Source organism: Pezoporus wallicus, unplaced genomic scaffold, assembly GCF_028554395.1.
Source record: "Pezoporus wallicus isolate ANWC-B61680 ecotype Strahan unplaced genomic scaffold, APGP_CSIRO_Pwel_v1 scaffold_3294, whole genome shotgun sequence".
In the NCBI taxonomy this organism is placed as follows: Eukaryota; Metazoa; Chordata; class Aves; order Psittaciformes; family Psittacidae; genus Pezoporus; species Pezoporus wallicus.
In genome coordinates this window covers 15524367-15549668 of record NW_026635478.1, presented here as the reverse complement: position 1 = coordinate 15549668, position 25302 = coordinate 15524367, and the positions used below count along the sequence as shown (strand labels likewise).

Sequence of the window (25302 nt, the reverse complement as noted above, 5' to 3'; positions counted from 1 at the left end):
AGATGAGTTATCAGCCCCACGTGCAGCTTTTCTACACACAACCCCAGGTAGCCATACAGCTCCCAACTTCATGTGTTCATCCAAAACCACAACAGAATGTGAGAAGCCCCCTGTACAAGAGCCACAGAAGACAGTGGGCACCCTGACCTTGGATTCTTTCCATTAAAAACAAAAAACAAAACCAAAAAACATCAACCAAATCCAGCTGTTGCATTGTCAAATCCAGCTCTTCCATGTGGCCACAAAGCCCATTCCAGGACTCCTCTCTCCTACACCTCCCTTCTCCACAACCCCTTAAAGGCATCTTAGGGGTCTACCAGTAACCACCCACCTTCTTTTACACACTCCCTTCACCTTTCAGCCCAGACAGGATAAGGAAGTGCCCTTTCTGATATTATGTACAGTCCTTGTGCACCACATTTCGTATTTTTAGCTGTTTTAAAGTTGTAGCAAATTCAAATCCATTTGTCTCCATCTGAAAAGGATAGGTAAAAACACACACACACAAGAAAGTGTTCTCTCTATCCCAACACAAGAAAAGGTGGCTCAGCTATGTGAGAATATGGCAAAAGGAACGTAAATAAACCAAGGCTCAGAGGTACCACAATGACGCTCCTTCCCCCAAAAATCACCATTCACATGTTTCACTTAAAGACAAAAATATCTTAAAAAAAAAAAAAAGCAAAGAAATATAGCTAAAAAATTATGATACTACTAACACAAATGCAATTAACTCCTGAACCAGAGAAAGAACTGTTATACAAATCTGTTTGTGTTCAGTATTAATGAAAAACTGATTTGAAATTTTCAAGTGTAAGTTTAGGTAGATAATAATTCTGTTTCCTCAAAACACATTTAACTTCAAAACAGTGAGTACTCAGCTAAGTCTGAGACAGCCAACTAAAGGTATTGTTCAAGGTATCTGTTGGTCTGGCTGCTTGATATAAACTCTCTTCATTAAAAATCTAAAACTCCACAAGTCCGGATATATTCATCTAGAAATTGGTATGTTAGAGAACTCACCCTTGAAATCATTAAGAATCTCACAAGTTCTTCAGCAGGGACAATGCAGAGCTTTCTCAATTTCTTTTATGCTGTATCATACTTATGACACTATTAGTAGGTTTTGTGCTCAAATTCAGTATTCCAGACAAAACTTTGCATATTTGCAATATTTATTATCTCCACTGAAGCAGCAATTTCTCTGGGAGAGATTTGTTGCAAACAACTGATCTTATGGGTCTTAAGACTCATTTGTCTACAAGATCCCAAGAGATTTTGCAGTTCTGCTTCTTAAATGTGGTGCAGTAAGGTTTATTGGAGTATTTGGCTCTGTCTGCATAGTGAATGAAGCTAAAGGAACACTTCTGCTGAAACAGAAGACTTCTTCAAGCTGGAAATGTGAAAGTCCCTTTTTAAAAAAAAAAAAAAAAAAAAATATCTGCAATTTAAAACCCCCGACTTCATAGAATTTGAAGTCAGGTATTTTCCACAAGTAAAATTACCTGCGAATCTCTTAGAACTAAAATTGTTTACCTATGTTTACTTAAGGTAACTTGCCCAAGAAGTACCCAGTGGGTATCTGATTCCTGATACAAAGTAAACCTTTTAAGAAGAGTATATAAAACAAGTAACTTTATAATTATTAGTGGCACCTCAGAAATTACGTTTCTACAAGTCACCAACAAAGGTTGAAACAGATGTTTAGGAACTTAAAAACCACAAATATAGAACTTTAATAAAATAAAAAAAAATTTAAAAGCATCTATTATTTATAATGCAGCTACTGCTTTTCTTTTCTGAGGTTCAGAATGCCTCTATCTTCCCCCAGGGCCAGCAAAGAACCTCCCTCCATTTCCATTCACATGCTAGCTTTAAACAAATCACAAGGAAAACAGTATTTTAATACACTGAACATTTATTGTCCTTCACAAGACAAAATAAAGTCTCCCCAGCTGATGAAAGCCATCAAGATGACCATAAAGGGGATAGGGTGCAAAATTCCAGTGTACAGTATACGCAACAAGTTACCTCCCTGACTACCCTGGAAGAAAGATGATTGATCAATCTCACTGCAACTAAAAAACAGGATTATAAAATATTTACAGAAAGGAACAGTACAGAAAATAAAAACTGGACAACCATATGTGTATGAAATGCTGCTAACACTTTCCTGTCTCTTTAAAAACCTGTTTCGCTACCCTCACCAGAGCATTCAGGATGTGCAAGGATTCAGGCAGAGCATAGTCACCCCCTGCTCCCACACTTCCCTCCCCAGAGGGCTATTATTCCCCTTCAAGGAAGGGGGAGGACTTGAAGGAAGCATCGCCACCTTTACTAGGATTTCCTTCCACCAACTGGACATACTAGCTCCTGAAAGGAGGTCCCCAGCCATACCTCATCTGCAGCGGTCTCTACCCAGAGCATACTGGCAAGTTAACCTATGGGTAACTATTAACAGGCAACTATTCCCTGTAAAGTTAACCCTTTCATTGCTTGAAGGAGGATTTTTTCTTCTCCTCCATCCTGGTATGATCTGTGTTCAGAGGGGCAGGAAAGCCAAGTAGGACTACAACAGGTCACAGGAGACCCTCCATTTCCTTCATGAAGGCTTCATACACATCATCCTTTGTCTGTACAGAGATCGGGGCAGATGATCCAGCCTTAGGGGCAGCTTTGGTTAATGGAAGAGCAGGCTCATCATCCTGTTTTCTCTGGGAGGCAGCCGAAGCCCCTTTATTCTCCCGACGCACTCGCAAGGCAGTGGGCACAAAGCGAGTGATCTCAGCCTTGGGGTTAGTGATCTGCGGCTTGGCACTGATAGTGGCCGTAGCTTTCTTCTCAATGGTGGCTGCACTGGTGTCATCCACCTTGGGGCGCTGAATCAGGCTGGGTGGGGCACTCAGAACCCCAGGATTTGGAATAGGAGCTGGTGGAAAGAGCCCAGGCGGGGCAGGTCCTAAGGGAGGCACCAGAGGTGGCCGTAACATGCCTGGACGAGGAGGAGGGATACCTGTAAGAAGAAAAGAAAGTATGAGCTGACTCCACACCTGGATGTCTTAAAAATATTTGGCTAAAAAGATTTCCACAGGCTCTGGAAACCAAGAAGGAAAAAAAAATGGGAACAAAACACCCCTAACAAGAAGCAGTAGCACTGGCTTAAAAAAAGTTTTCAACCCTGCACCAATGCTGGGTTAAAAACGCTCCTGCTCCTCAAATTTCAACAGCTACAGGAGTCTGTGTATTGCTCCCTATCAAATTTTAAAGTTAAAACATAAAAAATAAAGTTTCTTGATGATCCATCCCATTGCAATTTCAGACTCATCAGAAATGTCTCTGACCAGGCAGAAAAAATAAGTATCCCTATCTCCAACTCATTAAGTGAATTATACCACCCAGGGCTTATTCAGAAACACTCCAGCAGAAGCTTGAACTCCAAAATTCCTCTTTTGAAGGCAGGTTTCTTGCTACCAAACTACACACAGAAGTATAGAATTACTTGCTGTCACTGCACAGAAAAATGTAATAGCACATAGCACAAGTCACTCACACAAACACAAAGACAAACCATTAACCAATTATATTTACTGTACCACAGTAAAAACTGGGAAAATAAAGCTAGAAGAGACTTGGTGCCGAAGTACACAGAACACTTTACCTGGTGGGGCTGGAGGGGGAAGACGAGGAGGGGGACCACGTGGAGGAGGACCTGGGGGCAGGCCTGGTGGGGGACCTGGTGGAGGGCCTGGCGGTCGTCCAGGTGGAGGGCCTGGTGGTAGAAGTCGAGGTAAAGGTCCACGTAGTCCTGGTAAGCCAGGAGGTCTCAGGAATGGAGGAGCTCCTGGAAGCATGCATAGCAAAGAGAAACTCAGCTCACAGTTAAAAAAGAAAACAACAGAACAGCAACTATCTCATCAGCTAATACTGAAGATCTTCAACAGTAACTTGAAATCTGTTCTAGTACTAGCCAGCCACCAGATTAAATAGGTCTTCTGAATATCTCAAAAAGAGGCAGCAGGTGTAAAGTTAAGAGTAAAACTTCATCATAATAGTCAAGTGGAAGTATCTTTTCCCTCTGAAAAAAGAGCTCCTCTCCATGTAATCACGCAACAGCTGAGAACAGCTACTGAGCCAATGCTGTCAGAATTTTAACAGCTAAAAACTTGTCACTCTGGCATTTAATTGCCCTTCTGGCTTTTAAAGTAGTTTGGCACTATTGAAAGTAACTGATTTGTGTTTCCCCCTGTATGAAGTATCAGAAATAGAACAGCAAGGAAGACAAACTTTGGAAAGCAAAATTTGCCTACCCCCCACCCCAGAAAATCATGCTACTAACGTGCCCACATAGAGCAGAATACATGAAAATTGTGGTATATAATGCTTCTCACTATAGTCCAACTATTGATGTTTGCAATTTAAGAACAAGCAATAGATTTATATACTTTAATTACAAAGCAACCTGTTACTGTTACTCAGTTCAGCTATACAGCAACCCCATCAACTTCCAGAAAATCAACTTTCCCCAGATCAAAGAAACTCAAGTACTTGCCCTCAAAAAAATCATGCACTATAAAAGAAAATGGTATCAATTGGTCTTATTATTAACAGTCTCTAGGCAGTCCAACATTGCTGTGAATTCAAATGTAGTACTTACTTCAAGGATAGTTATCTTCCCTAATAAGAGGGAAATACATTCATGTGCTAGAGTAGCAGAAGCCTTCACATTCTAGCTTACATTAAAAAAAGAAATCCACATCAAAACCTATAGCTAGGCTGTGGTTCCCAAACCTCTTTCATCATGCCTCACTCAGTGGGATATGGGGAGATCAACACAAGAAGGAAAGAAATCAATAAAGGAAATCCACCCTATACTGGAGGGGCACATAGCACCAAGCCTTATGCTTCACATTCCAATACTATTCATATTGCAACTACTGCCTCCTGTCAGTGCTACAGCTAACAAACTGTAACAATGCCCACCAGGCTGACTACAGCAACAGAGGTCTGATGCCTCAAAAGCACAGCAACAACAGACTGACCACAGAAGAGATCACACAGGTCTCATCAGCTACCACAGAGGGCTTCTGTACCCTGTCTGCAACACATCCTACAGCTTCAAAACTCCCAAACTGATACATTCTGTAGTACCAAGTGCCTGCACAATTCAAACCAGAGTATATCAAGTGTTCACCTGGTGGAGGGCCAGGAGGAAGGCCAGTGGGTGGGCCTGGGGGCCTCAGTGGAGGGGCAGGAGGTGGTCCTAGTGGAGGTGGCCCAGGCATAGGAGGTGCCTGTATCTGAGATGGTGGAACAGGCTGTGGAGGTGGTTGCTGCTGTTGTGTCTGGGAAGCTGCAGTAGATGACCCAGTCTCTGTAAGAGCTTCCTCACTGAGTTGTTGCTGTTGTTGTTGTGATGCCTCTTCAGAATCTGAGTCCTCTTCCTCTTCCTCCTCTTCTTCTGAATATTCCTCCACTTCTCTTCCTTCTTCTGGAATTTCCTGCCCTGGAAATGGAGACATACTTGTAAAATCCATCCATAGGCAGTATCTTTGCGAAACACCACAGAAATCGAGCATGCAAAACAAAAAAAGACAAGAAAGACAACTGAGTAAGGTTTTTCTCAATGAAAAGAACTGAGCGTATTTAAACCGAAAATTAAAAAACAATAATATAGAAGTCACAGTTCTGCGACTGTGTGTTCCTGTGGGAGCAGAAACTTCTACTAGCAACCTGAACTGCAACTATGTGACCTATGGTTGGTGGCAGCTTGCACAGGTAGCAGGGCATATGGGGGCACAACATCAAAATAAACATAATCCCCATGTCCAAGAAACTCCAGCACCTTTGAAAGATACTGGTGTGTCTAAAACAAACAGTCAGACAAAAGAAAGAAAAAAAAAAAAAAATCTTCACTCTTGGTTAGTTTATTTCTGAAGAAGGAGCTTTTTAAAGACTACAAATCCTTCCAGGTTACAGGCTGAGCCAAGAGCCAATCACATCCTTTCTTTTTCACTCATATTCAAACAAAACAATAGTTTCAAAGTTAAGAAAGGTAAACTTTAAAAGAAAAAAAAAAAAACAAAAAAAAACCAAAACCAAGCCCAATACCTAAAAAAAAAACACATAGGTTGCTACTGTAACTTCAACTGCATGCAAAACAGACACACTACTAGACTAAAACTAACAAAAACCCCCACCAACAATACCGAACCACAGTTTATTACAGTAAAATATTTACTCTATAAAATAAAACCTGTGCAAACCTAATAAGCTTGCCAGAAAAACATTAACTGGAAGCCTAATGGCATATCTTCACATATCCATCTCACTCACCTGCCATTCGTAACATCATGGCCTGGAGTGGAGTCAATTCTTTCATGTTCTTTTTCTTTTTTCGTGACTTCCCAGGCATGTCTGCAAACCGCACGCTGTGACCTGGGGAAAGCAAAGCAAAGCATGGGCAAGAGTGGTGGGAGCTGGGAAGAAAATAACAGAAATCAGATAACATTTAATCTACCTAGTATGGTACCTGCCCATTGCAGGGGGGATTGGAACTAGATGATCTTAAGGTCCTCTCCAACCCTAACTATTCTGTGATTCTATGGCTAAAATATCACTCTAACTACTGTAATGCTGCTCCTTGCATAAGGGTTAACAGAGGTGTTACTGATTATTTAAAGTTTTGCTAATTCAGTATTATCCATCAATTGGTCTTCCCCAAGTAAGGAAATAAAAAAAAATTATCCAAAAGAATCAGTGGTATGAAATAGAGTTGTCTTAGTTGCTCAAGTGACTAAAAAGTGCATGTATTTTATACTGAGGCTTAATTTTTGTAACATACCCTGACAACTCAACGCTTCAGGTGAAACATGTCTTGCGAGCTTACTAAGCTAACTCAACTGTTAAGAAAGCAGGTCCACATGAAAGATGCTTCACTTCTAGATAGTTTCCTTCTGATCTGTTTGTTAATGAAATTTCTTCAGCTGAAATTTAGGCAAGTTAGAGCAGTCAGACAGCAAAACAAATTAACTTTCCTCCCCTCAGTCAGGGAAACAGACACAAACTCTGTTAAATAGTGTTGATATTTTGAAAAATCAAATCCCAATCCATAACTTCCCATATCATACCTGATTTCTTTTCTTCACCACCTTCCCTCTCCTTGTCATTATCACGATGCAGGAAGTCCTCGCCGTCACTGTCTGCATCTGATCTGTCACTGTCACTATCATCACTACTGTCATCATGCTTGTCCTGATCCATATCTTCAGGATAACCTTCATCTTCACTAGTACTGGACATGTCATCATCATGCCCTCGCTGTCCTGTGGGAAGCAAAGTATTAGGAAATGCATAAACTCCAAATACACTGGTGTGAAAGACTGAATATTTTGTATGTCTACAGTTAGAAAAATTCTCCTAGCAACAGCATGGACATATTGTCAACTCTTTGCTGTTTAGCTCACAAAGAATATTTTGGGAGAGTCTATTTCTAATATTTTCTATTAAGCAGCTGGTTAATTTGCATAGCAAACAAGTGAAGGCAGCTCCTATCTGCTCAACAGGAACAAACAAATGAGTTGCAATCGCCCACCACTGAAACACTTGGATGTTTTCTGGTGTGCAATAAAGCTGATTTACCCATCCGCTAATGTTCCTAGAGATGACACAGCAACTGTGAAAAGGAAGACCTAGTTTCACCTAGAAAATGCGTACCCAGGGTTGGCTGGGGCTCTTTTTTGTTGTTGTGCTGGTTTGTGGTGGATTTCGGCTTCGGTTGGGTTTGTTTGTTTGGTTTTGGGTTTTTTTTGGTGGGCTTTTTTTTTCTGTTTTGTTTTATTTAGAAGGGGTATTAGGAAGACTTCTTTGAGACTAGTTAAGTTTATTTAAGGGATTAATAGATCCAATGTTTCAGCACTGTTAAGACTACATGGGAAAGCTGTAATTAGAAGCTTCAATATTTAAAGATATAGCTGATAAAATTGCAGAATACCAGAATCAGCTCAGAGGTCCAATCACTTAAGTCCTTCAAGTAGCATTAACACCCATGCTGCCCAGAGAATAACTTGTGTAGGGCACACTGCATTCACAGCAATACTATCCACACAAAAACGGACAGGTCAAGCAAAATCTAGGCCAGGGAAGTGCTTACCTGCTTCAGAACTGTAAGAAACCTCCTCTTCTCGCCTTCGAGGAGCCATCTCCAAGGTGAAACCTACTTTACGGCCATACATCTGGAGGACTTGAGGCGGTGGTGGGCCTGGTGGAGGTCCAGGGGGCTTCCTCCCTGGAGGTAAACGTGGAACACCAAGCCCAGGAGGAGGAAGTACAGAAATGGACCGAACTGGCGGTCTGGAAATAAGGAAGGAAACAAGAGATGTAGGAACACAAACAAATGAAAGCAAACATACACTTAGTAGAATTCTTTAGCCTTCTTTCATCACTGCTTACACAGCAGCCTTCTAAAAAGGCACAGGAACATTTACAGATCTGTCCCAAGGAGTTTACAACCTCATACAAAGACATGATTGCAGAATATCGGCCAAAAGCAATCTTCTCAGATGGCAAAAAAAAAAAAACAAGGATTGAATCCCACCACAGAAGCCAAATGAAGTAATCACAAAGTCAGTGAAAACAGAAGACTATTCAGAAAGAAATAAAAAGAACTAGCTGTACAACGAGAGACAAGTAAACTAGGAAATTAAACTGCAGATACTATCAAGACAAAAGAATACATAAGATATGCCAATTTAAGGGGCATTTATGATAAAAGTGCCAGAGCTTTAAGTTTTACTGATATACAGAAAGACAATTACTCAAAGCCATTTAAACAAAACCCTGTAACAATAGGGAAAGATTAAAAAGGGTTTTGGTTAAAAGAAAAGTACAATTAACTCACACATAATTCCCGATTTCTGCTAGTCAGTATTACCTCTGCGTCTACCCATAGTTCCTCCCCATTAATAAGAGTGCTCATTTTTTACTTCCTCTCCAAGTTTCTTTCTCCACTTACCCATAGGCTGATGTCTTCTTGAGGATAGAAGGTGGTTGGGCCCCTGGAAGGGGAATGTCCTGTATGAGGATGTTGGAGGGAGCATGCGGCATATCTGGTAAGGGAATACTTTCCACTTCTACATGCTGAGCATTCTGGGCAGGGGGGAAAGGAGAGGAAGAAAAACAATGGATTACTCCCACAGAAGCTCCTGCACAACCTCATTACCATTCAGAGTACAGAACACATGGGACTTGCTATGACTTCCCAAAGATGTCTTTCGTGGCTTGCTGCAAGAAAACATGGCCTGAAAACAGACATTCAGGATGATATCAACAATAAAAGCTTTCAACACAAAACAAAACACATGCAGTGCACCTATGAAAGGCTTTAGTACTTCAGTCAAAACTCAGACAAGCTTCCATCTCCCTTTAGACCTTCATTTTCCAAAGCAAAGAGGCTGTAGACACGGACAGGCTGGACAGAGCTTCGGGCAACATGGTCTAGTGTGAGGTGCCCCTGTCCATGGCAAAACGGTTGGAACTACATGATCTTAAAGTCCTTTCCAACTCAAACCATTCTATGATTCTATGCCTGTATTTTTTAAGTATCCAGAAGGCATGAATTACAGGCTGCTGCGTATTCCAAAGGGGAAAAAAAAAATTAAATTAAAAAAAGTCTTACAGATACTTGCACTTGGGCAACATTATGTTCTCCAATATGGCAGGGAAGAATGTCAAATAAAGCTCTTTAAAGGAATACCAAAAATTCTCATTAATTCCAGCAACAGCCTTCACAGAAATTCACAGAAATATCAACTGCACACTCACAGCCTGGCTCTCTAATATGGAAAACAAATTCTGACATGATTTATTTTTAGCAAATAAACTTTTCCCCCATAATTTCACATTGAATGAAATCAGTATATCAGACACAAACTCAGACTTGACTACCCCCATGCTGCCCTTACTGGAATGCTATAACTGGAAATGCTATGCAAGTAAGTACTTAATATGAGCCACATAACATATAGTCTGGTCTTATACTATAAAAGTTCATCCTTTGTAATTTTTGCACCTAAGAAACAGATAAAGAGTATACACTACCACAGTTAAAAGGTTGAAATATAACAAGCATTACCTTGACAGCATCAAAATACTGGCTGAGTTGTGATCTCTTCTGCTCATACTCTACTTCCAACTTGCGCAGTTCTTTGTAGATGTCAGGATTTTCCTTCTCGTAGAGCCGCAAGATACGCTCGAAAGTCTCACGGAGTTTTTTGCGTTTATCCTTCAGCACTTTTTCATTAAGTTGTGGTTGTTGTACTGGGTTAAATTCTAGTCCGAGACAGAAAAAAAAAAACACCCCAAAATTCCTTAGTTACTCTGCTGCACAACTGTGATTAATCAAACATCTTCAAAGGGAAGTACAGGGACTGTAGGACAAGGGGAAATGGGTTTAAGCTTAAAAAGGGAAGTTCAGGTTAGATATAAGGCAGTTCTCTACTGTGAGGGTGGCAAGAAACTGGCACAGGTTGCTCAAAGATATGTTGAATGTTCCATCTCTGCCAGTGTTCAAGGCCGGGCTGGAGAGCGCCTTGGGCGACATGGTCCACTGGAAAGTGTCCCTGTCCATGGCGGGGCGGTTGGAACTAGATGATCTTCAGGTCCTTTCTAACCCAAACCATCCTATGGTTCTACAAAGCAAACAACTTCCAATACCTATTTTCAGGAAGTCTTCAGCCTTATGACAATCCTCTGCTTCAACTCCAAGCTACTATCACACACACTTCTCCTTTTTATCAGCCATCTTCTGGGGGGGGGGGGAAGGGGTCATCTTTGATGGCACCACATCACCTCAAATCACGACCAATGTCCAATTATTCATAAAATTGTCACTTCTAACAGGAAAGGAAAAAGGTTACTCTATCGTAATCTTTCAGTCATCCCATGAAACTGTGTTATGTGTCTACATAAAGCACCACCTAAGTCCTACACCTGGTATATCCACTTACCCATCTCATCCAATTTTTCCATGTCCCGAATAATCTGCTTTGGATCTTTCATCTTCAATACAGCTGCTCGTACCATCATTCGCTGTTTTTTGTTCTAAGAAGATCAGAGATCAAGCAGATCAGAAAAGCAGCACAGGAAAAAAGAGAGAAAGAACATTTGTATCAAATACTCCCCACTCAGTATGTTCAGTTTGCAGAAAAAAAAGGTGCCTCAAAATGCCCTGCAAATATTAACCCTGGCACAAGTCAGCAGCAAAGATAATTAAAACTTCTGGGAATTTAAATCCCACTATCTTGCCATTTACAAATGTTTCTAGAATTCATTCACTCAAAACCACATGCAATCAACAAGATAACAAGTGTCTAAAGCTATGCAGTAAAACACATTAAAAAAGTATGTGAGTCTGGGGTGGTTTATCTGTTGGAGGGTTTTTTTGTCTTTTTTTTAATGCCTACGTTCTTACAACATTTCAAAAAGTTGTAATCATGACAAGTTAAAAAATAGTAGATGATGAGATATGGTTACTCAAAAGAAGATTTCTGTCTGTTTTCTTAAACTACTTGTTTGAACAGTATATTCCAAAGCCAATCTTAGGATATCAACCAAAACATCTGTAGTCTATCCATCAGCCACAATCACAAACATGGTACACAGTAAGCAGAATGCCACGTAAATGTTCCTGAACTCTTTTATTTACCTTCTTCAGTTCCCTTTTCCGAGCTTCCTTCCCTAGAGAAGAGGGGAAAAGAAAGAAAATAACAACTTGAGACAAATTCATGAAGAACCTTCCCTTCATCAAGACTAGTGCTGCATCTCAACTGTTCAGTCATTTTGCAAAGACTGCAAGATTGCAACTGTTTAATTCATCTTCCCAGCGAAAGAGAAATACAGCATGAAATAGACTTCTATTTCATGTGTGTTATACAGAAACTAAAGGAGATGGAAGAGCCTTCACATCTCCAGAAGCAGGGGTGTTTCTACACAAAGAAAGAATAATAGGCAGGAAAAGTCACAGTATTATGTGCAGTCATGAAAGGATTTCTTCCCAGAAGCTGAAGTTAACAGCAGACAATGCACTTTGAAAATATGTAGGCTTTGAGTATCCACCCGAAACAAAGCATATTCACCATGAGGTCTGGATGTTTTTTATCTGCTTAGCATTGGTAACGCCTGGCATGTCACCAAAAGGGAAAAACAGTTAGCCAACTCTCTCATGCAAAATTTGCCATGCTCCTCAAATTCTAGCCTCAGACAAATTAACTGTGTCCCAAGCAGCAGCTTGCATTTTAGCTAGCAGCTAAGTACAAAGTCCTTTGAACACTGACAACCACAGTATATAAATACACAGCAGAATGAAGCAAGCAGCCTTCTCAGAGAGTTTTTACGCTAGCCAAAACTGAGAAAATATTTTTCAAGTTAGGGAAACTCAGTTCCGATTCACAAGTGAGGACCTTACCCTCAGAGAAAGCTTTCCATCTGCCTCCTGAGGACCCTCTTACCCCCCATTTCCATAAGCTTTTACTGATACTTACGCGCCTGATCTGTGGGATTCATAAACTTCCCACTCTTGGTGGATGATGTAGATCTCCGCCCCATTTTGACCTTTTTATTTCTGCCTCAAAAAAAATAACTTAGAAAGAGGGAGACCTGGAAAAGATGACATGGTTTCAGTACCTATGCAACCGTAGCTTGAGTACTCTTAAATCTTTTTCTCCATATCAGCAGGTTGCTCCCTCAAAAACCCCAAACCCTACTACTAGCTCAGGCATTTACATGAAAAGTTACACAAAATTCATTAAAGAGTAGTATTAGTTGCAGTTAAGTACCTGCTTACTACTACTTCACCAAATACCTATTTTAAACTAATCAAGTAGTTCATTATTATACATCCAAAGACTCAAAGAAGCTTCTTGCTTACACTAGAGGGGCACAGTGAAAACACGCTCTCTTTTTATAAGAGCACTGTAAGGGCCCTTTTAGCTTTCCATTTACTTTCATGAGAGCTCTCCAATGTTTGCCTTCCCATTCCTCTCTATTTCAGATGCTTCCCACAAATTTCCTCCTTTCTTCAAGACTTTTAAGCTGCCCTTAATTTCCCTCCTCAGCACCCACCATGTCCATCAGCAAGTGTTCTACAGACATCCTTGTCATTTCCTCCCCATATGCTGTTGCTATGCCACTGCTCTTATGCTTTCTGACTCTATCAGTATTATTTCAAACTGTGTTATGAGGATCAGGAGAAAAGGTGATTCTGGGAAGAATTATTTCCTGTTTTCAGACATTTCTTCAGTTTACAGACAGATCTCAATAGATCCCACCCCAAAAATCTAAAACACCCTCTGAAATTTGGGAGTTGGTGGAATGCACCTTTCTAGTCACCATACTGAATCTAAATAGATCACGACCATAATGAAAGTATTCACAAGCTTAGTCCAAAGTTCTCTGCAGGCTCACTGCAGTCACCATATGCACCCTTCTTCCACACAGATGCCGTTTTCAAGCCACTAAACAACATGCCTGCCCTTCCTTACCCCTTAAAAAGAAATGTAAGCACTGTGCCTTATTTAGTGCATCAAGGCCTCACAAGAAAGGGCTGCTAGCAAGCTCCAAGAACTGATCACATTTAATGTTCTGACTAGTAAAAACCTACAGAGCTCTACTCATGGCTCCTACTACAAGGCTATGTGCAGTTGCCTGGCTGTTTGCAAGAGCACCCCACGGCGGGAAACTCGCCAGAAAACAGTACCCCGTATTTCCCGTATTTCTAACATTTAAAGGGTAAAGGTGAAGAGAATAAAATTCTGAAATCTCGATCCCTAATCCTTTTAGAATACAGAGCAAACAGCTTCAATGCTGCAATTTAACTGCCAAAGAAGAAACACACAAGCAAAAAAAAAAAAAACAAACCACTGAATTTATGAATTTGGGGTGCAGAGAGGAACGAGGCAGTAAGCTTCCCATGAGGTACACGAAAGCCTCCCCTCCTCCCCCGACGGAGGAAAAAAAGGCGGTAGCGCAAAACGTCGCCTTCCTGGCGCCTTCCTCTAGCTTCCTCCCCCTCCCCAGCTCAGCACCGTCCCGCTCCTCTCACCCCTCAGGCCAGCCCGGCTCCGTTCTGCCGCAGCGGCCTTGATCACCGCCTCCCTCCTTGCCGCCGCGGCCCCACCGCCATCTTGAACGGGGACCGAACGGCACGCCGCCGTAAAGCGCGACTGCCGCACCTAGCGGCGCGAACCCGCGCTCCGGAAGCGGGATCTTTCACGTGCTAACCGCAGCTCTATGATTCCGCGGCTCTATGGTTGGGCCGGGGGCGGGGCCGGGAGAAGGGAACCGCGTGAGCGGTGCGGGCCGTTGGGCTGCTCAGGCGGCGGACCGGGACCGGGACCGGGAGCGGGAATGGGGACGGGGGACTCCCTGCCCGCCCCGCCGGACTCTGGGAGCGGGTCAAGGGAGAGCTATGGAGGGAAGATGCTCCGCCGCTGCTACGTATATTACGGGGACAGAGGGCGTGGCCGTGGTCACTGCGGTACTCTTCCCCCACGCTCTCCTGAGGAGATCCTACAGAATGCCTACGGGTTGTGAAGCAAGGCAGAGCTGGGGGGTGTGCGAGGAGCCTCTGGGAAATAAAGACAAAGTGCCGAGGGAGCAGTTCGTCTATCTCAGGTGTTCTGTGCGTTTCCTGTTGGGTTTGGCCTGAAGGCAGCGCTGCTGCGTCCTTCTGTTGGGCTGTTATGCCAGCTGCTGTTTGAAGGGACTGCTGAAGCCAAGTGGCGGGAGGACGGGCATCGGGCTGTACAGAGAACAGGAGAGGTGGTCTGGTCCCGGCAGGGACCACAGAAGCTAATCTGTTAGCTGTCATTTCCTGCAACATTCCCTGTGGTAAAGTGATGATAAATTTACACTGGTGAGCCCTGGGTAAGAGCTGTTCTGCCTTGTTGCCCTAAGTGCCACTCCGAGAAAAAATCCCTGGGCACATGAAGAACCAGGATAAAGATACATGGTTTCTTCGGGTACCAATTACACCACTGTGAATAAGGAGGGGGCAAACAATAAAGCATGGGTGCAGTTTTAAAGACTTAACATGCCGAGGGGAGGTGTAGGAAGGGCATTTTTCTCTGCACAGATACACCTGGGTGCAGAGGTGTTCTGATCTCTGAGCAGGATTTGTAGCCCCCCTGTAGACCCCTTGGTGAGTGTGCCATGCAACACAATGTTGCTGAACTCTTTCAAATAATAGAGGCTCAGCTGACAAACTTGGAACTTTATGAAGAATCATTGCAGGGTGGGTAAAAGCAAGGTTATAACCTATGTCTGGCCTTAACACCAACATTACTTGTAAACTGCAGAGTCCAAGTTAGAAGGTGGCCAGCCTAGAAACATCCAAAGAGCCAGGGCTCCAGGAGCTCTCGGTGTCTGGGGAGCCTTCCTAGCCATGTATATAGCAGAGTCATCCCCTCCTTGTGCCTCTTTGGCCTGTTCTTCTATACTGTTCTTGTTACCAGAAAGATTTCACTGCAGTGCAGAGTTTGGTTGCAACTGCAGTGTTTCTACACAGGTTTGAAAAGCATCTTAGACTGCTTTTGGCTCGTTTACAGTTTCTTTTCTTCTTTAGGGCTGTTCTTGTTTGGAACACACGTATCATACAATTTTAACTCTTAATCTTTTGTCCAGAAGAATAGACTGTGCAGAAGGAGAATGCCTGAGGTGGTGTGATGGGAACGCTACATACATCTCTGTCATGTATGATGTCACTGGAGGGGGAGACAGCTGAGGCTTTGAAGATTGCCCACTCCTCACAAGGCTCGGGGTCTTCTGTCATGACAATACTGGGCTCAGTGGTACTGCATCAACCCTAAGACACTGCTTTCTCTCAGCAGTGTCTGCTGACTTGGAGGACAATAGTCCTCTCATATTTTTTACTTGGCACTTCTGTCACACCAAGAGGAAGTCTCAAGAGCAGTTCCACAAGTCCAGGAGAAGCATCAGCAAACTGGTTATGACATTTTTTGGGGACAAATGCAAGACTGGTCAGAGGGCTAGAGAGGGCAGGAGCTACCTCTTATTTTGTGGGACAGAGTTTCAGTTAAGAAGCAGATATGGAGCTAAGCTGTTCCTGCTCCTGCTCCAGTGGGTGCTCTTCCTTGCCTCTAGCCAGTTAAATGCATGCTGCACTCAGTTCAAGTACGTAACGGTTGGTAATGCAAGTATATCCCATTGACTGTCTTATTGCTAGAGTTGAGGGAAGGAGTTTGGGAAAGTTCCAAGCTGATTGGTAGGTTTTTACCTCAAAACCATCTTGTTGTGGCTGGATGTTGCTGTACGCCTTTATGAAGTCAGAGGTGGCTCTCATAGGTGACGGGAGAAGCCGGCCCAGTAAACAGAGGGACAGGCTGCTTCCCACCAGCCTCTAACATCTTCAACATTTTCCAACATCTCATGGGCATGAGGACATCTGCCGCACCTGCTGTTGTGGGAAAGCCAGAATTCCTTTAAGTCCACCAGGAACAAGAAGTGAGTAGATAGTGTATATCTTTATGTTCCTCATTATGTGTCCTGCTTCCTGACATCACTTAGAATTTGCTTTCAAGAAAATGTCAGCAAACTACCTGAAAAGTACAACAGATTTGTTTTATTTGACCCTACTATTTTTATTCAGCGGTGATTGTCAATCTCATAACAATATGTAATGAGGTGGTGGGTTTTATTCCTAAATTAGAATGTATATTTTTACATAGGAAGTCAGCAGAAGCCAGCAACTCCTGCCTCTCCAACACCTAAACATCACTGTTCTGCTGATTGGCAGTCTTTTGCCACTAAACAAGTACCTCTAAACTGAGTGCCACTTGTGTCAGGAGATAGGAGATGTCACATTTTGGAGAAATGATGCCTCAGGTCACCATGTCATCCACCATGATGCCTCATGCAAGGCAGTGGTTTTTGCCTCCTCTGAATTGCATCTCTTCGCCCACATTGCCCAATTCATGGCTTGTGCTGGTCCAAGTTTGTCAGTCTTTGCTATCCATCCATACTCCTGAACCCTGGATTCTCTCCCTGAGAGCTGGCAGAGCTGCTTCATAGCCAGCAGCTGCATTGACATCTAGTGGCTTTTGAACACAAAAGCAAAGAGGAGTCAGAAAAGATAATCAAAGTGGGAACAGTGTGGGGAAAGGGAGAAAACACAACAAAAAAAAACAACCCAGAATGGAAGTGTTATGAAGCCAATGTAGAGTTTCCCTGATGTACTCTCACTCATCTCTCTACTTTCACAGGCACAATCTAGTTATCAATATAATGCATAATATTGGTAATATTGAATATTAATAAACATGTATGAATTTGGATATGCTTTTAGTATGGGGGAAGCTGATACCAAAAAAGGATCCTATACACAATCCTACTAGATTAGTCTATCATGGTTATAAACATAAATTGGATCTATAATGAAGATTTTAATCTTTTTTCATTAATTGGTTTAAGATGGTTTTTCAGACAGAACATAAAAAAACCTCAAACAAACCATTAAAGGAAAAAGAGGGTTTACGATAATCAGGTACATTTTTATTAATTCTTTTATTACTTTTTTTCTTCTTTTTCCAAAGATCAAAGCAAAAAAAAAAAGCGAACCACAGCAAATCAGAGCAAGAGACTGCAAGTGATGTTCCTGCTTCCAGCTTTGTTTTTAAAATCTGAAAAATAAGGACATTTGGTAGCGTATTGTGAAATGCAGCATCTAAACACACTGTTGGCAGTCCCACACTGGTGAAGATTCAAAATAAAGCACTTGGTGCATTAATAGGTCTGTAATCCTACAGATACTTGTACATGTTTAGCATCCCATTTTAATCAACAAAGCAGCAACTGTGCACCAAAATAGTTACCTGTAAGTTGGCAGGAGCAGGGCAGTGCTGAGAATAAGAGGTCATTCACAGCCTGGAACACTACAGCTGGTTTATCTCAGTTGTGTGGCAAGATTGTGTGTGTTTGCTTGTAGGCCCATGCTTCTCTTACCTGCTAATCTACTGGAATTAGAGTTTATTTAAAGACCTCTGTCTAGCTTCTTAGGCAGGGATGGGACAGGAAATAGCAGCTAAATATGCTTCAGCTAGTCCTTGTAAGCAGTCCAACAAACATGGAATTGAGCATACCAGATTTAGCACTAATCCACAGTCTGAGTTTAGCAGACAGCCATCCTGATGATGATGTGGACTGGCTTGCTGAAATTGTTTTCTCCCACCATATTGTCCTCTTTGATACAGAAACACAGTAGGAGAAAAATCACACCTTCTCAGCACTACTCCAGCAGTGAGGAGTATTGTCACAAGTATAAGTTACAGTTCAAGGTTATCTACAATGCACTCCAGAAAATAGCTGAAGAAAAGTTGCAACATATTTGAAGTGCTACCTCCCAGAAGCACCTATAAGCCAGTTCCTTATTAATATATTTCAGTGCCAGTTCCCTGGTCTCTTGCTCTCTTGCCACTAATAAGAAAAAAAGCCATCAGTAGTTCATTTACCATAATGAATCAAAAAGGCTTCTGTGGGTATAATTGCTGCAGCCACTGTAACAGCAGGAGAGAGAGCTCTGACTTCATTTACTGGACCTGCTGTCTCACCAAAGAAGTCACTTCATGTATGGCACACCGATACTTTTCCGAGGCTGCTTTAAACTCAGCCAGGTGCTTCTCGTAGCTTCTCACAGCTGCCAGAAGCTGATTCCTTTCCATGGCTCCCAGAATGGCATGAAGAATCATTTCGATGCCGAGTCCAAGAATAGTGATGCTGATTCCCCCAAGAACAGATGCCCCAATCTGTGCAAGGAGACTGACGAGCTTGCTCACAGTGAGCATTAAAAAATTGGAGCTGAGAAGCTTGATAGCTACCATTCCAGCTGTTGAAGTTGCTTCTCCAAGTACAATGGAAAAAACTTTATGGGCTATTGCTATTTTCTCCAGCTCAGGCTCTTTGATGTCATACAGCTTCTGGTACAGCACAGGCTCTAGCTTTTCCTTCAGGTCACTATCAATCTTCTGTACCTGATGCTGAATCTCACTCATTGCTTTGATGATAATGTCACAATTTTCCTTGACTGTGCTGTTCTCCCTCATCCGAATGTAGGTAATAGTACAGCCCAGGTGTTCATTCAGCACTCTAGCCAGCTCATTTGTTGCACGGAAATTTGTGGACATGCAATCAAGCAATTCCTGGTGCAGATGGATCAATTCTTGCCTTCTCTTGGGGTTATCTGGGTAAAGGAGGTCACTCAGCGCCATTCTTTAGAATAAGCTACTCTAAGAGACAAAAGAAATATATTACTCTCTTCAACACCCATAACCCTAGCCCTTACAGAGCAGTGAAGTGTGCTTTGCCTCTGTCTTACTGGTTCTTTCTATACTCAGCGATTCAAATCCCAAGGCATAGCTTGTAAATGTAGAAATCTTAATTCTTCAGATCTAAAGATCTTTGGATCTCTAACCAAATGATTGGAAAAGGACCTTATGAGGCATGGCATATATTGCTCAATATGGAGCAATAAAAATAGCCAACAAATAAGCAATTAGCAAATTGGTAAAATGAACATGGGTCATTCTTCCCCTTAGAAACTGAAGTTGGTAGAAGCTGAACTAGCTCACTAAAAACCAGAACAGTCTCATTTAATCAGCAGAATCTAAAATAAGCTGTGCAAAGGAAAGGCCTGTTCTAGACAGACCTCTGTATCAGCCTTTTTTTTTTTTTTTTTTTTTTCCAGCTAGTGGCATCTGATTTTTATGATGACTGGTGGAGTAGGCACAATCTTTATCACCATAAGGGTGTTTTATGCCAGTGTAGCTTATTTCTCTTCACATTCAAGAGAAAATGTTAGTATATATGATAGAGGGCCTGAATTAATAACCAAATGTTAAACCTATGTTGTTCTTCTGATTATCTTTAATCTCTTTAGTTAACAGTATGTATTTGTCTAAAAGCACAGCTGGTGTTTAATGTAAACTTGTGTAAGAAAGGAAAGAACATCAGATAAGGGGAACTGGTGGTCAAAGTTTGCACTTGCAACACCATACATCTGGTTAAGACCCGGCTGAGACTGGAACTGCGGTTTGAGCCAAAGCCAGGGGACTAGTGAGCATGAGTGCAAGACAGAGGTGAAAAGTTCAAGAGTGAGGAAGACTCGTTTACTTCGAGATCCCTGCCCACGACCACCAGGAGGCACTGCGCAGGTGTGAAGGAGGCTTTAGCTCATTATAATATGCAGTGGGGAAAGGATATGAATATGTATAGGCATGTTGTGTAACATTGCATATGTAACACTTTAGAGAATAAATGTATAGGGAAAACGACACTGGGGCACGCATACCTTTGGAGAACTATCCCCCATGCGCCTCAGCTGAATAAAGCATACCTACTTTACAACTTTAAAGAGTTGTGGAGTCTATCCACGTATCATATAAGCCCTCACACTTGGTGATTCATAGAAAATAGTAACAATATCTATAATAAACCCATCCTAACCTGTATCATCTAACACACATCTCGCACTGTATTTCCTTCCCTGATATTTAGCCCCTGTTCCCTCATTGTTTATTCACCTCCCTAATGCTGTAATCAATTCACCATTGTTTTCTCACGTGTGAACATCGAACACTGCAGACAGCACCTGATGTTCAGCATGCCGTGGAAGCACCTACTGCAGCAGGATGTCTCTGCTGGCAGATGGCCTTGGAGCAGCAAGCACTGGCTTGCAGGGAGAGCCCTGCTTGCACAGCCACACTCCCTCCATTCCCAGAAGTCCTGGATGAAGCCAGTATCAGCAGATGCTCACCAGGCTCTTAAGACATGACTGAGCAGAATCCGACTCTTCCTTATCACTGTACAGGCCAGAGCACAAAACTTAACTAGTTTGATTCCTCCCCCTGCAAACACTTGTGTCTAGCCCTTATGGTCATCATTCTCTGAGTAGTGCTGAGAAGGTGTGATTTTTCTCCTACTGTGTTTCTGTATCAAAGAGGACAATATGGTGGGAGAAAACAATTTCAGCAAGGACATTTGGTAGCGTAATGTGTCTAGCCCTTATGGTCATCATGCTCATGACTGAGCAGAATCCGACTCTTCCTTATCACTGTACAGGCCAGAGCACAAAACTTAACTAGTTTGATTCCTCCCCCTGCAAACACTTGTGTCTAGCCCTTATGGTCATCATTCTCTGAGCTGTCGTTGGTTTGCCAGCAAAAGAGCATTTTTCTTCATTACTTTCATGTCAATATACAGAGTCCAAAGCAACAGAATTACCTGTGATCATGGAGTCATTCTTCATGCCATTTCCCTTTAATCCATCACCAGCTGCAAAGTAATCATGCTTTAGCATGATTTTGACTTGAATGTATATGTTTTACTTTGCAACAGGGACATACTGAATGAGCAGGATGACTCATTTCTTTGTGGGCACTTTTTTCTCAGCCTTCTTATTGCAAATCTGGGCCACTTTTATGCAGTGCTTCACATATTTCCAAGATAAACCTCCTCTTGCTGTTGGTGCCTACATATCATAGTTATAACTTCAAATAGGTATGTGTAGGGTACTAGCTAGATTTTTATTCTTAAAACTATAATTTGATGTCATTTTGGTCCTTTGTAGTTCTTGCATTAACTGCTAACTGTAAACGATCTGACAGTGACCCAGCTGTATTTTACTAAACACACCCTCCCCCCACAAGATCCATGTAGAAAACAAGAATGATTTCAACAGTTCCCCAGCCAGCTTTTTGTCTCTGTTGAAATACAAGCCTGTCTGAAGGTAATTTTTTCCACAATATTTTACACAGTGCTGTACATTTCTTTCAGCCACTTACCTTGCAGCTCTGTCAAGAGAATAAACTCTTTAACACATTTTTCTTCTTCTTCAAGCTAGAGGGAGGAAAGTAAACATATAGGAAAGGTTTGAGATTTTCAGGAAACATAAAGCCATGTCAGTGCAAGGTATGATTTCATACCAGTCCTGCCTCAGGGATGTTGCTGACTTGCTCTCTGACTCAGTGTGGTATTAGATACTTCCTGCTCGAGTGATGCTTTGTTGAAAGGTCATTTGTTTTACCTTATTTGTAGAAACTGAGAAGATAAAATGTTCTAAGAGGAACAGGATTTCGACAAGTATTTAACGTATTTGACAGGTGTGGAGGAGACTTTTTAGCATCTATTCTTTATGCATAATTATTTCAGCTTCTATAAATGCTCTAGATTTTATGTCTCTTAATACTAAAAGCACCTTTTACTGTTCACATTAACATGTGAGAATTTTTACATTTGCTTTCTGGAGTTAGGAAAGCCACATATATTTCTGTATTTCTGACTATTTCTCCAGCTCCAGGGAGATTCTCTCTTGAAGTTTTTCTAATTAAACAGTTAGACTGCCTACCTGATTTTGGCTGAGTGCTCCTGCAATCATCTGAAACATGTATGGGACAGTGACTTCATCCTCTTTCCCGTGTGTTCCTCTGGTGGTTTCCAGCAGCATGTGATGAGTTAGGGATCCAGAGGCTGGGCTTCACCTCGGTCCTGTTGCCTGCCTGCTCATCATTAATTCTATTGTGTGGCGTTTACCCAGATTCATCTCATTTGCTTACTCCTGCCCCCTTCCAATTTGAACAAATTTCAGTTTATTTAATGTTAGTTCCCAATTGTTAGATTCTCCAAAAGCCTTTTGTTCCTGGAGATAACAGGTACAGTATGAATCCCCCTGCCTACAACAAAGGTATCAGCACAGGTACCTTTAGCCATGGCTGAAAGGGGATGATATCACCCTTCTTTGCTGCAGTTTGCCAGGTCCTCTGATGCCATGAGAATGGAAGTTGTGTGGAGCCCTAGAGCCAGCTCTGGCTAAACAGCAGTGGAGGTTAAAATCTTTGCCATTCCACACAATTTCATACCCCTTTTACCATGAAAAGGGAAAGAAGGAAGAGACAGAGGGCTGAGCTGAGCACTGACAGAAAATTCTTAAGTATGAAGTGAGATGGGAAATTTCAGCTGCTTGGACACACCTAACCACAACAATAGCTGATGAAACAAATGCATCTTCTGCAACCAGTCTGGCTTTTCAAGGCTCTAGCACAAGCAAAGTCAACATCAGGAGCAGTCCTCAGCCACGTAATGTCCCAGGACTATACCTACAGTTGGCCTTGAGAGAGCTCTTGGGTGCAAGCAGAAGGACATAACTTCCCTAGCAGTCAAAATAGTAGCAAGGTGGGAGCCCAAGCAAAGGGTATGTTTTGTGCTTCTACCTGTCAAAGGATGCTTGCAACATCTAGCTGCTATATGAACCGACAGATATCGGTCACTTCACAGGAAATTGTAGCCTGACAAAACATTGTATTACTCAGTCTTCAGTCTCTTGTCACTTGAATGTAGATGTCTGATGCATTTGATTTTGCTGTGTCTACTTCCCCCTCCCAACAATATGAATTGAATTCTGCATAGATCCACCATACCTCGTAGCAGCCTTCCAGTATCTGAAGGGGGCCTATAGGGATGCTGGGGAGGGACTCTTCATTAGGGACTGTAGTGATAGGACAGGGGGTAATGGGTTAAAACTTGAACAGGGGAAGTTCAGATCAGATGTAAGGAAGAAGTTCTTTACTGTTAGGGTGGTGAGGCACTGGAACGGGTTGCCCAAGGAAGTTGTGAATGCTCCATCCTTGACAGTGTTCAAAGCCAGGTTGGACAGAGCCTTGGGTGACATGGTTTAGTGTGAGGTGTCCCTGTCCATAGCAGAGGGTAGGAACTTGATGATCTTAAGGTCCTTTGCAACCCTAACTATTCTATGATTCTATATACAAACTGAAAGATTATGGTTCTAAGAATGATGTAGATTGTTTGTTAGGACTCCCATAAATTTACCAATAAACACCAAAAGAAAATAATAATTCACTTACATCACTTGCATTCCTTTTCAGATTACATGCTGAAGGTCAGAGACACAACTTTCTGCAGCCATAAGAGTAAGAATAGTTGCTGCTGTTTACACCGTATTTTGCTGGCCTGCTTGGTAAGACCCTACAAAGGCTGATAAAGACCTGTTTCTGTGTTTTCTTCTAACATTTTGGGGAAGGGAGGGTCAGATGGATAGAAAATTGGTAATACTGGTTTCAGAAATATAACATTCTATCTGAAAATATTGTTAAAGAAAATTTTCTGCTCTAGCTTTCCCAAAGCACAGCCTCAGACTTCTGATTCTTAGATAAATAATTTGTTAATGGAGTGTTACAGGAATAAGAGCAGCTTAAGACTGGGTGTCTCTAGGGAGGGACTGAGAAAAAATAAATTCCTGGGGTTTTCTACCATTTCAATCTATGCACCTTGCATGTGCCTCTTGGCCCAGTACTGAATTTTGGTCTGGGGTCCCCTTGTCCATCACTGGGTTCTTTCATTACCTCCAGGAGGTCCATACGTTATTTATCTCTCTGTTGCTCCTTGCTAATGGATTCAACTCCTTTATCTACCAATTTGCAATGGTCTTGTGGCCTTCATTTACATAACTAAGCAAAGGTTGTAAATTAAGCTTGGCTTTATCTAAGTTGGAGTTAGCTGCTTTTAGCCAAAGGCTCCAGCAAACTTTAGCTTCCTATGCTAAACAATTACCTATATAGCTATATATATAGTTACATACTTATATATATATGCATACTATAGTATGTATATACTATAGTATATAGTACGTATCATTACATACTTACATAGCTATATAGTATAGCTAAGCAAAACCACCAGTCAAAAGAACACATTTAAAAGAATTCAGCTAACTAAAATTAATTCATAACAATATATGTAGTTTTATTCCCCTGTGTCTTCTGTATTTCCTTTGTTTTTCAGAGTCAGATCCTACTCCAGAAATGTTAGCCCGCTTTGGTTTAATGAATGATAAAGAAAGGCTGGTCAGGGCCTGCCAGAATCTTCATGACTTAGTGTACATCTATGTCTCTTGCATCAACACAATCTTCCGACTCCTCAACAGAAATTTTGGCACCAACTTCCCTATCATGTCAGTAAAAGAAAACTTCAGCATTAAAGATAATCTACAGTTCCTGGTCAGTGCTTTGAAAGAGATGCAAGCTAACATGGAATCAAAAGACAAAGATGTACATGAAAGGATCAGCCAAAGTTTGTATGCTGGGATTGCTGGTCCCATCACCTCCCTGCAGGACAAGATCACTGCAGTAAAGGAACTTTATGAGAAATACAAGGAGAGAGTAGAAAGCATCATGGGTGTTCTCGTTGCAGTGATGTTGAAACATGACAATTTCCCTGACACAGTAG

The 25302-nt window shown here is 41.9% G+C and overlaps 2 protein-coding genes across 6 annotated transcripts; both read right to left on the bottom strand.

The window, feature by feature from the left end:
- Positions 1 to 1900: 1900 nt before the first annotated feature.
- On the bottom strand, positions 1901 to 14117 carry WBP11 (WW domain binding protein 11). The gene is made up of 12 exons (XM_057429538.1): positions 14096 to 14117; positions 12537 to 12651; positions 11702 to 11733; positions 11004 to 11097; positions 10130 to 10326; positions 9011 to 9144; positions 8150 to 8349; positions 7128 to 7322; positions 6334 to 6435; positions 5192 to 5503; positions 3659 to 3841; positions 1901 to 3013 (listed from the first exon to the last, which is right to left on the bottom strand). The coding sequence occupies exons 2-12, from the start codon at positions 12598 to 12600 to the stop codon at positions 2580 to 2582; spliced, it is 1947 nt and encodes a 648-aa protein (XP_057285521.1). The 5' UTR covers positions 12601 to 12651; positions 14096 to 14117; the 3' UTR covers positions 1901 to 2579.
- Positions 14118 to 17626: 3509 nt separating this feature from the next.
- Positions 17627 to 23569, bottom strand: SMCO3 (single-pass membrane protein with coiled-coil domains 3). Of its 5 annotated transcripts, none has more exons than XM_057429681.1 (3): positions 22409 to 23569; positions 21846 to 21900; positions 17627 to 19290 (listed from the first exon to the last, which is right to left on the bottom strand). In XM_057429681.1, the coding sequence occupies exon 3, from the start codon at positions 19272 to 19274 to the stop codon at positions 18597 to 18599; it is 678 nt and encodes a 225-aa protein (XP_057285664.1). In that variant the 5' UTR covers positions 19275 to 19290; positions 21846 to 21900; positions 22409 to 23569; the 3' UTR covers positions 17627 to 18596. The 5 variants fall into 5 exon arrangements, with proteins under 5 accessions (XP_057285664.1, XP_057285685.1, XP_057285694.1 ...); XM_057429702.1 differs by having other exon boundaries at positions 17627 to 19287; XM_057429711.1 differs by lacking the exons at positions 21846 to 21900; positions 22409 to 23569 and adding an exon at positions 21286 to 21462.
- Between the last annotated feature and the right edge of the window lie 1733 nt (positions 23570 to 25302).

Excerpts from the sequence above, each read along its gene's own strand:
- WBP11 (XM_057429538.1), bottom strand. The coding sequence starts at position 12,600 with ATGGGGCGGAGATCTACATCATCCACCAAGAGTGGGAAGTTTATGAAT. Across the intron at positions 8,350-9,010 it reads AAGAAGACATCAGCCTATGG|ACCGCCAGTTCGGTCCATTT; the intron begins GTAAGTGGAGAA and ends CCTTATTTCCAG. Across the intron at positions 3,842-5,191 it reads TCCTCCTGGCCCTCCACCAG|GAGCTCCTCCATTCCTGAGA; the intron begins GTGAACACTTGA and ends GCATGCTTCCAG.
- SMCO3 (XM_057429681.1), bottom strand. The coding sequence starts at position 19,274 with ATGGCGCTGAGTGACCTCCTTTACCCAGATAACCCCAAGAGAAGGCAA.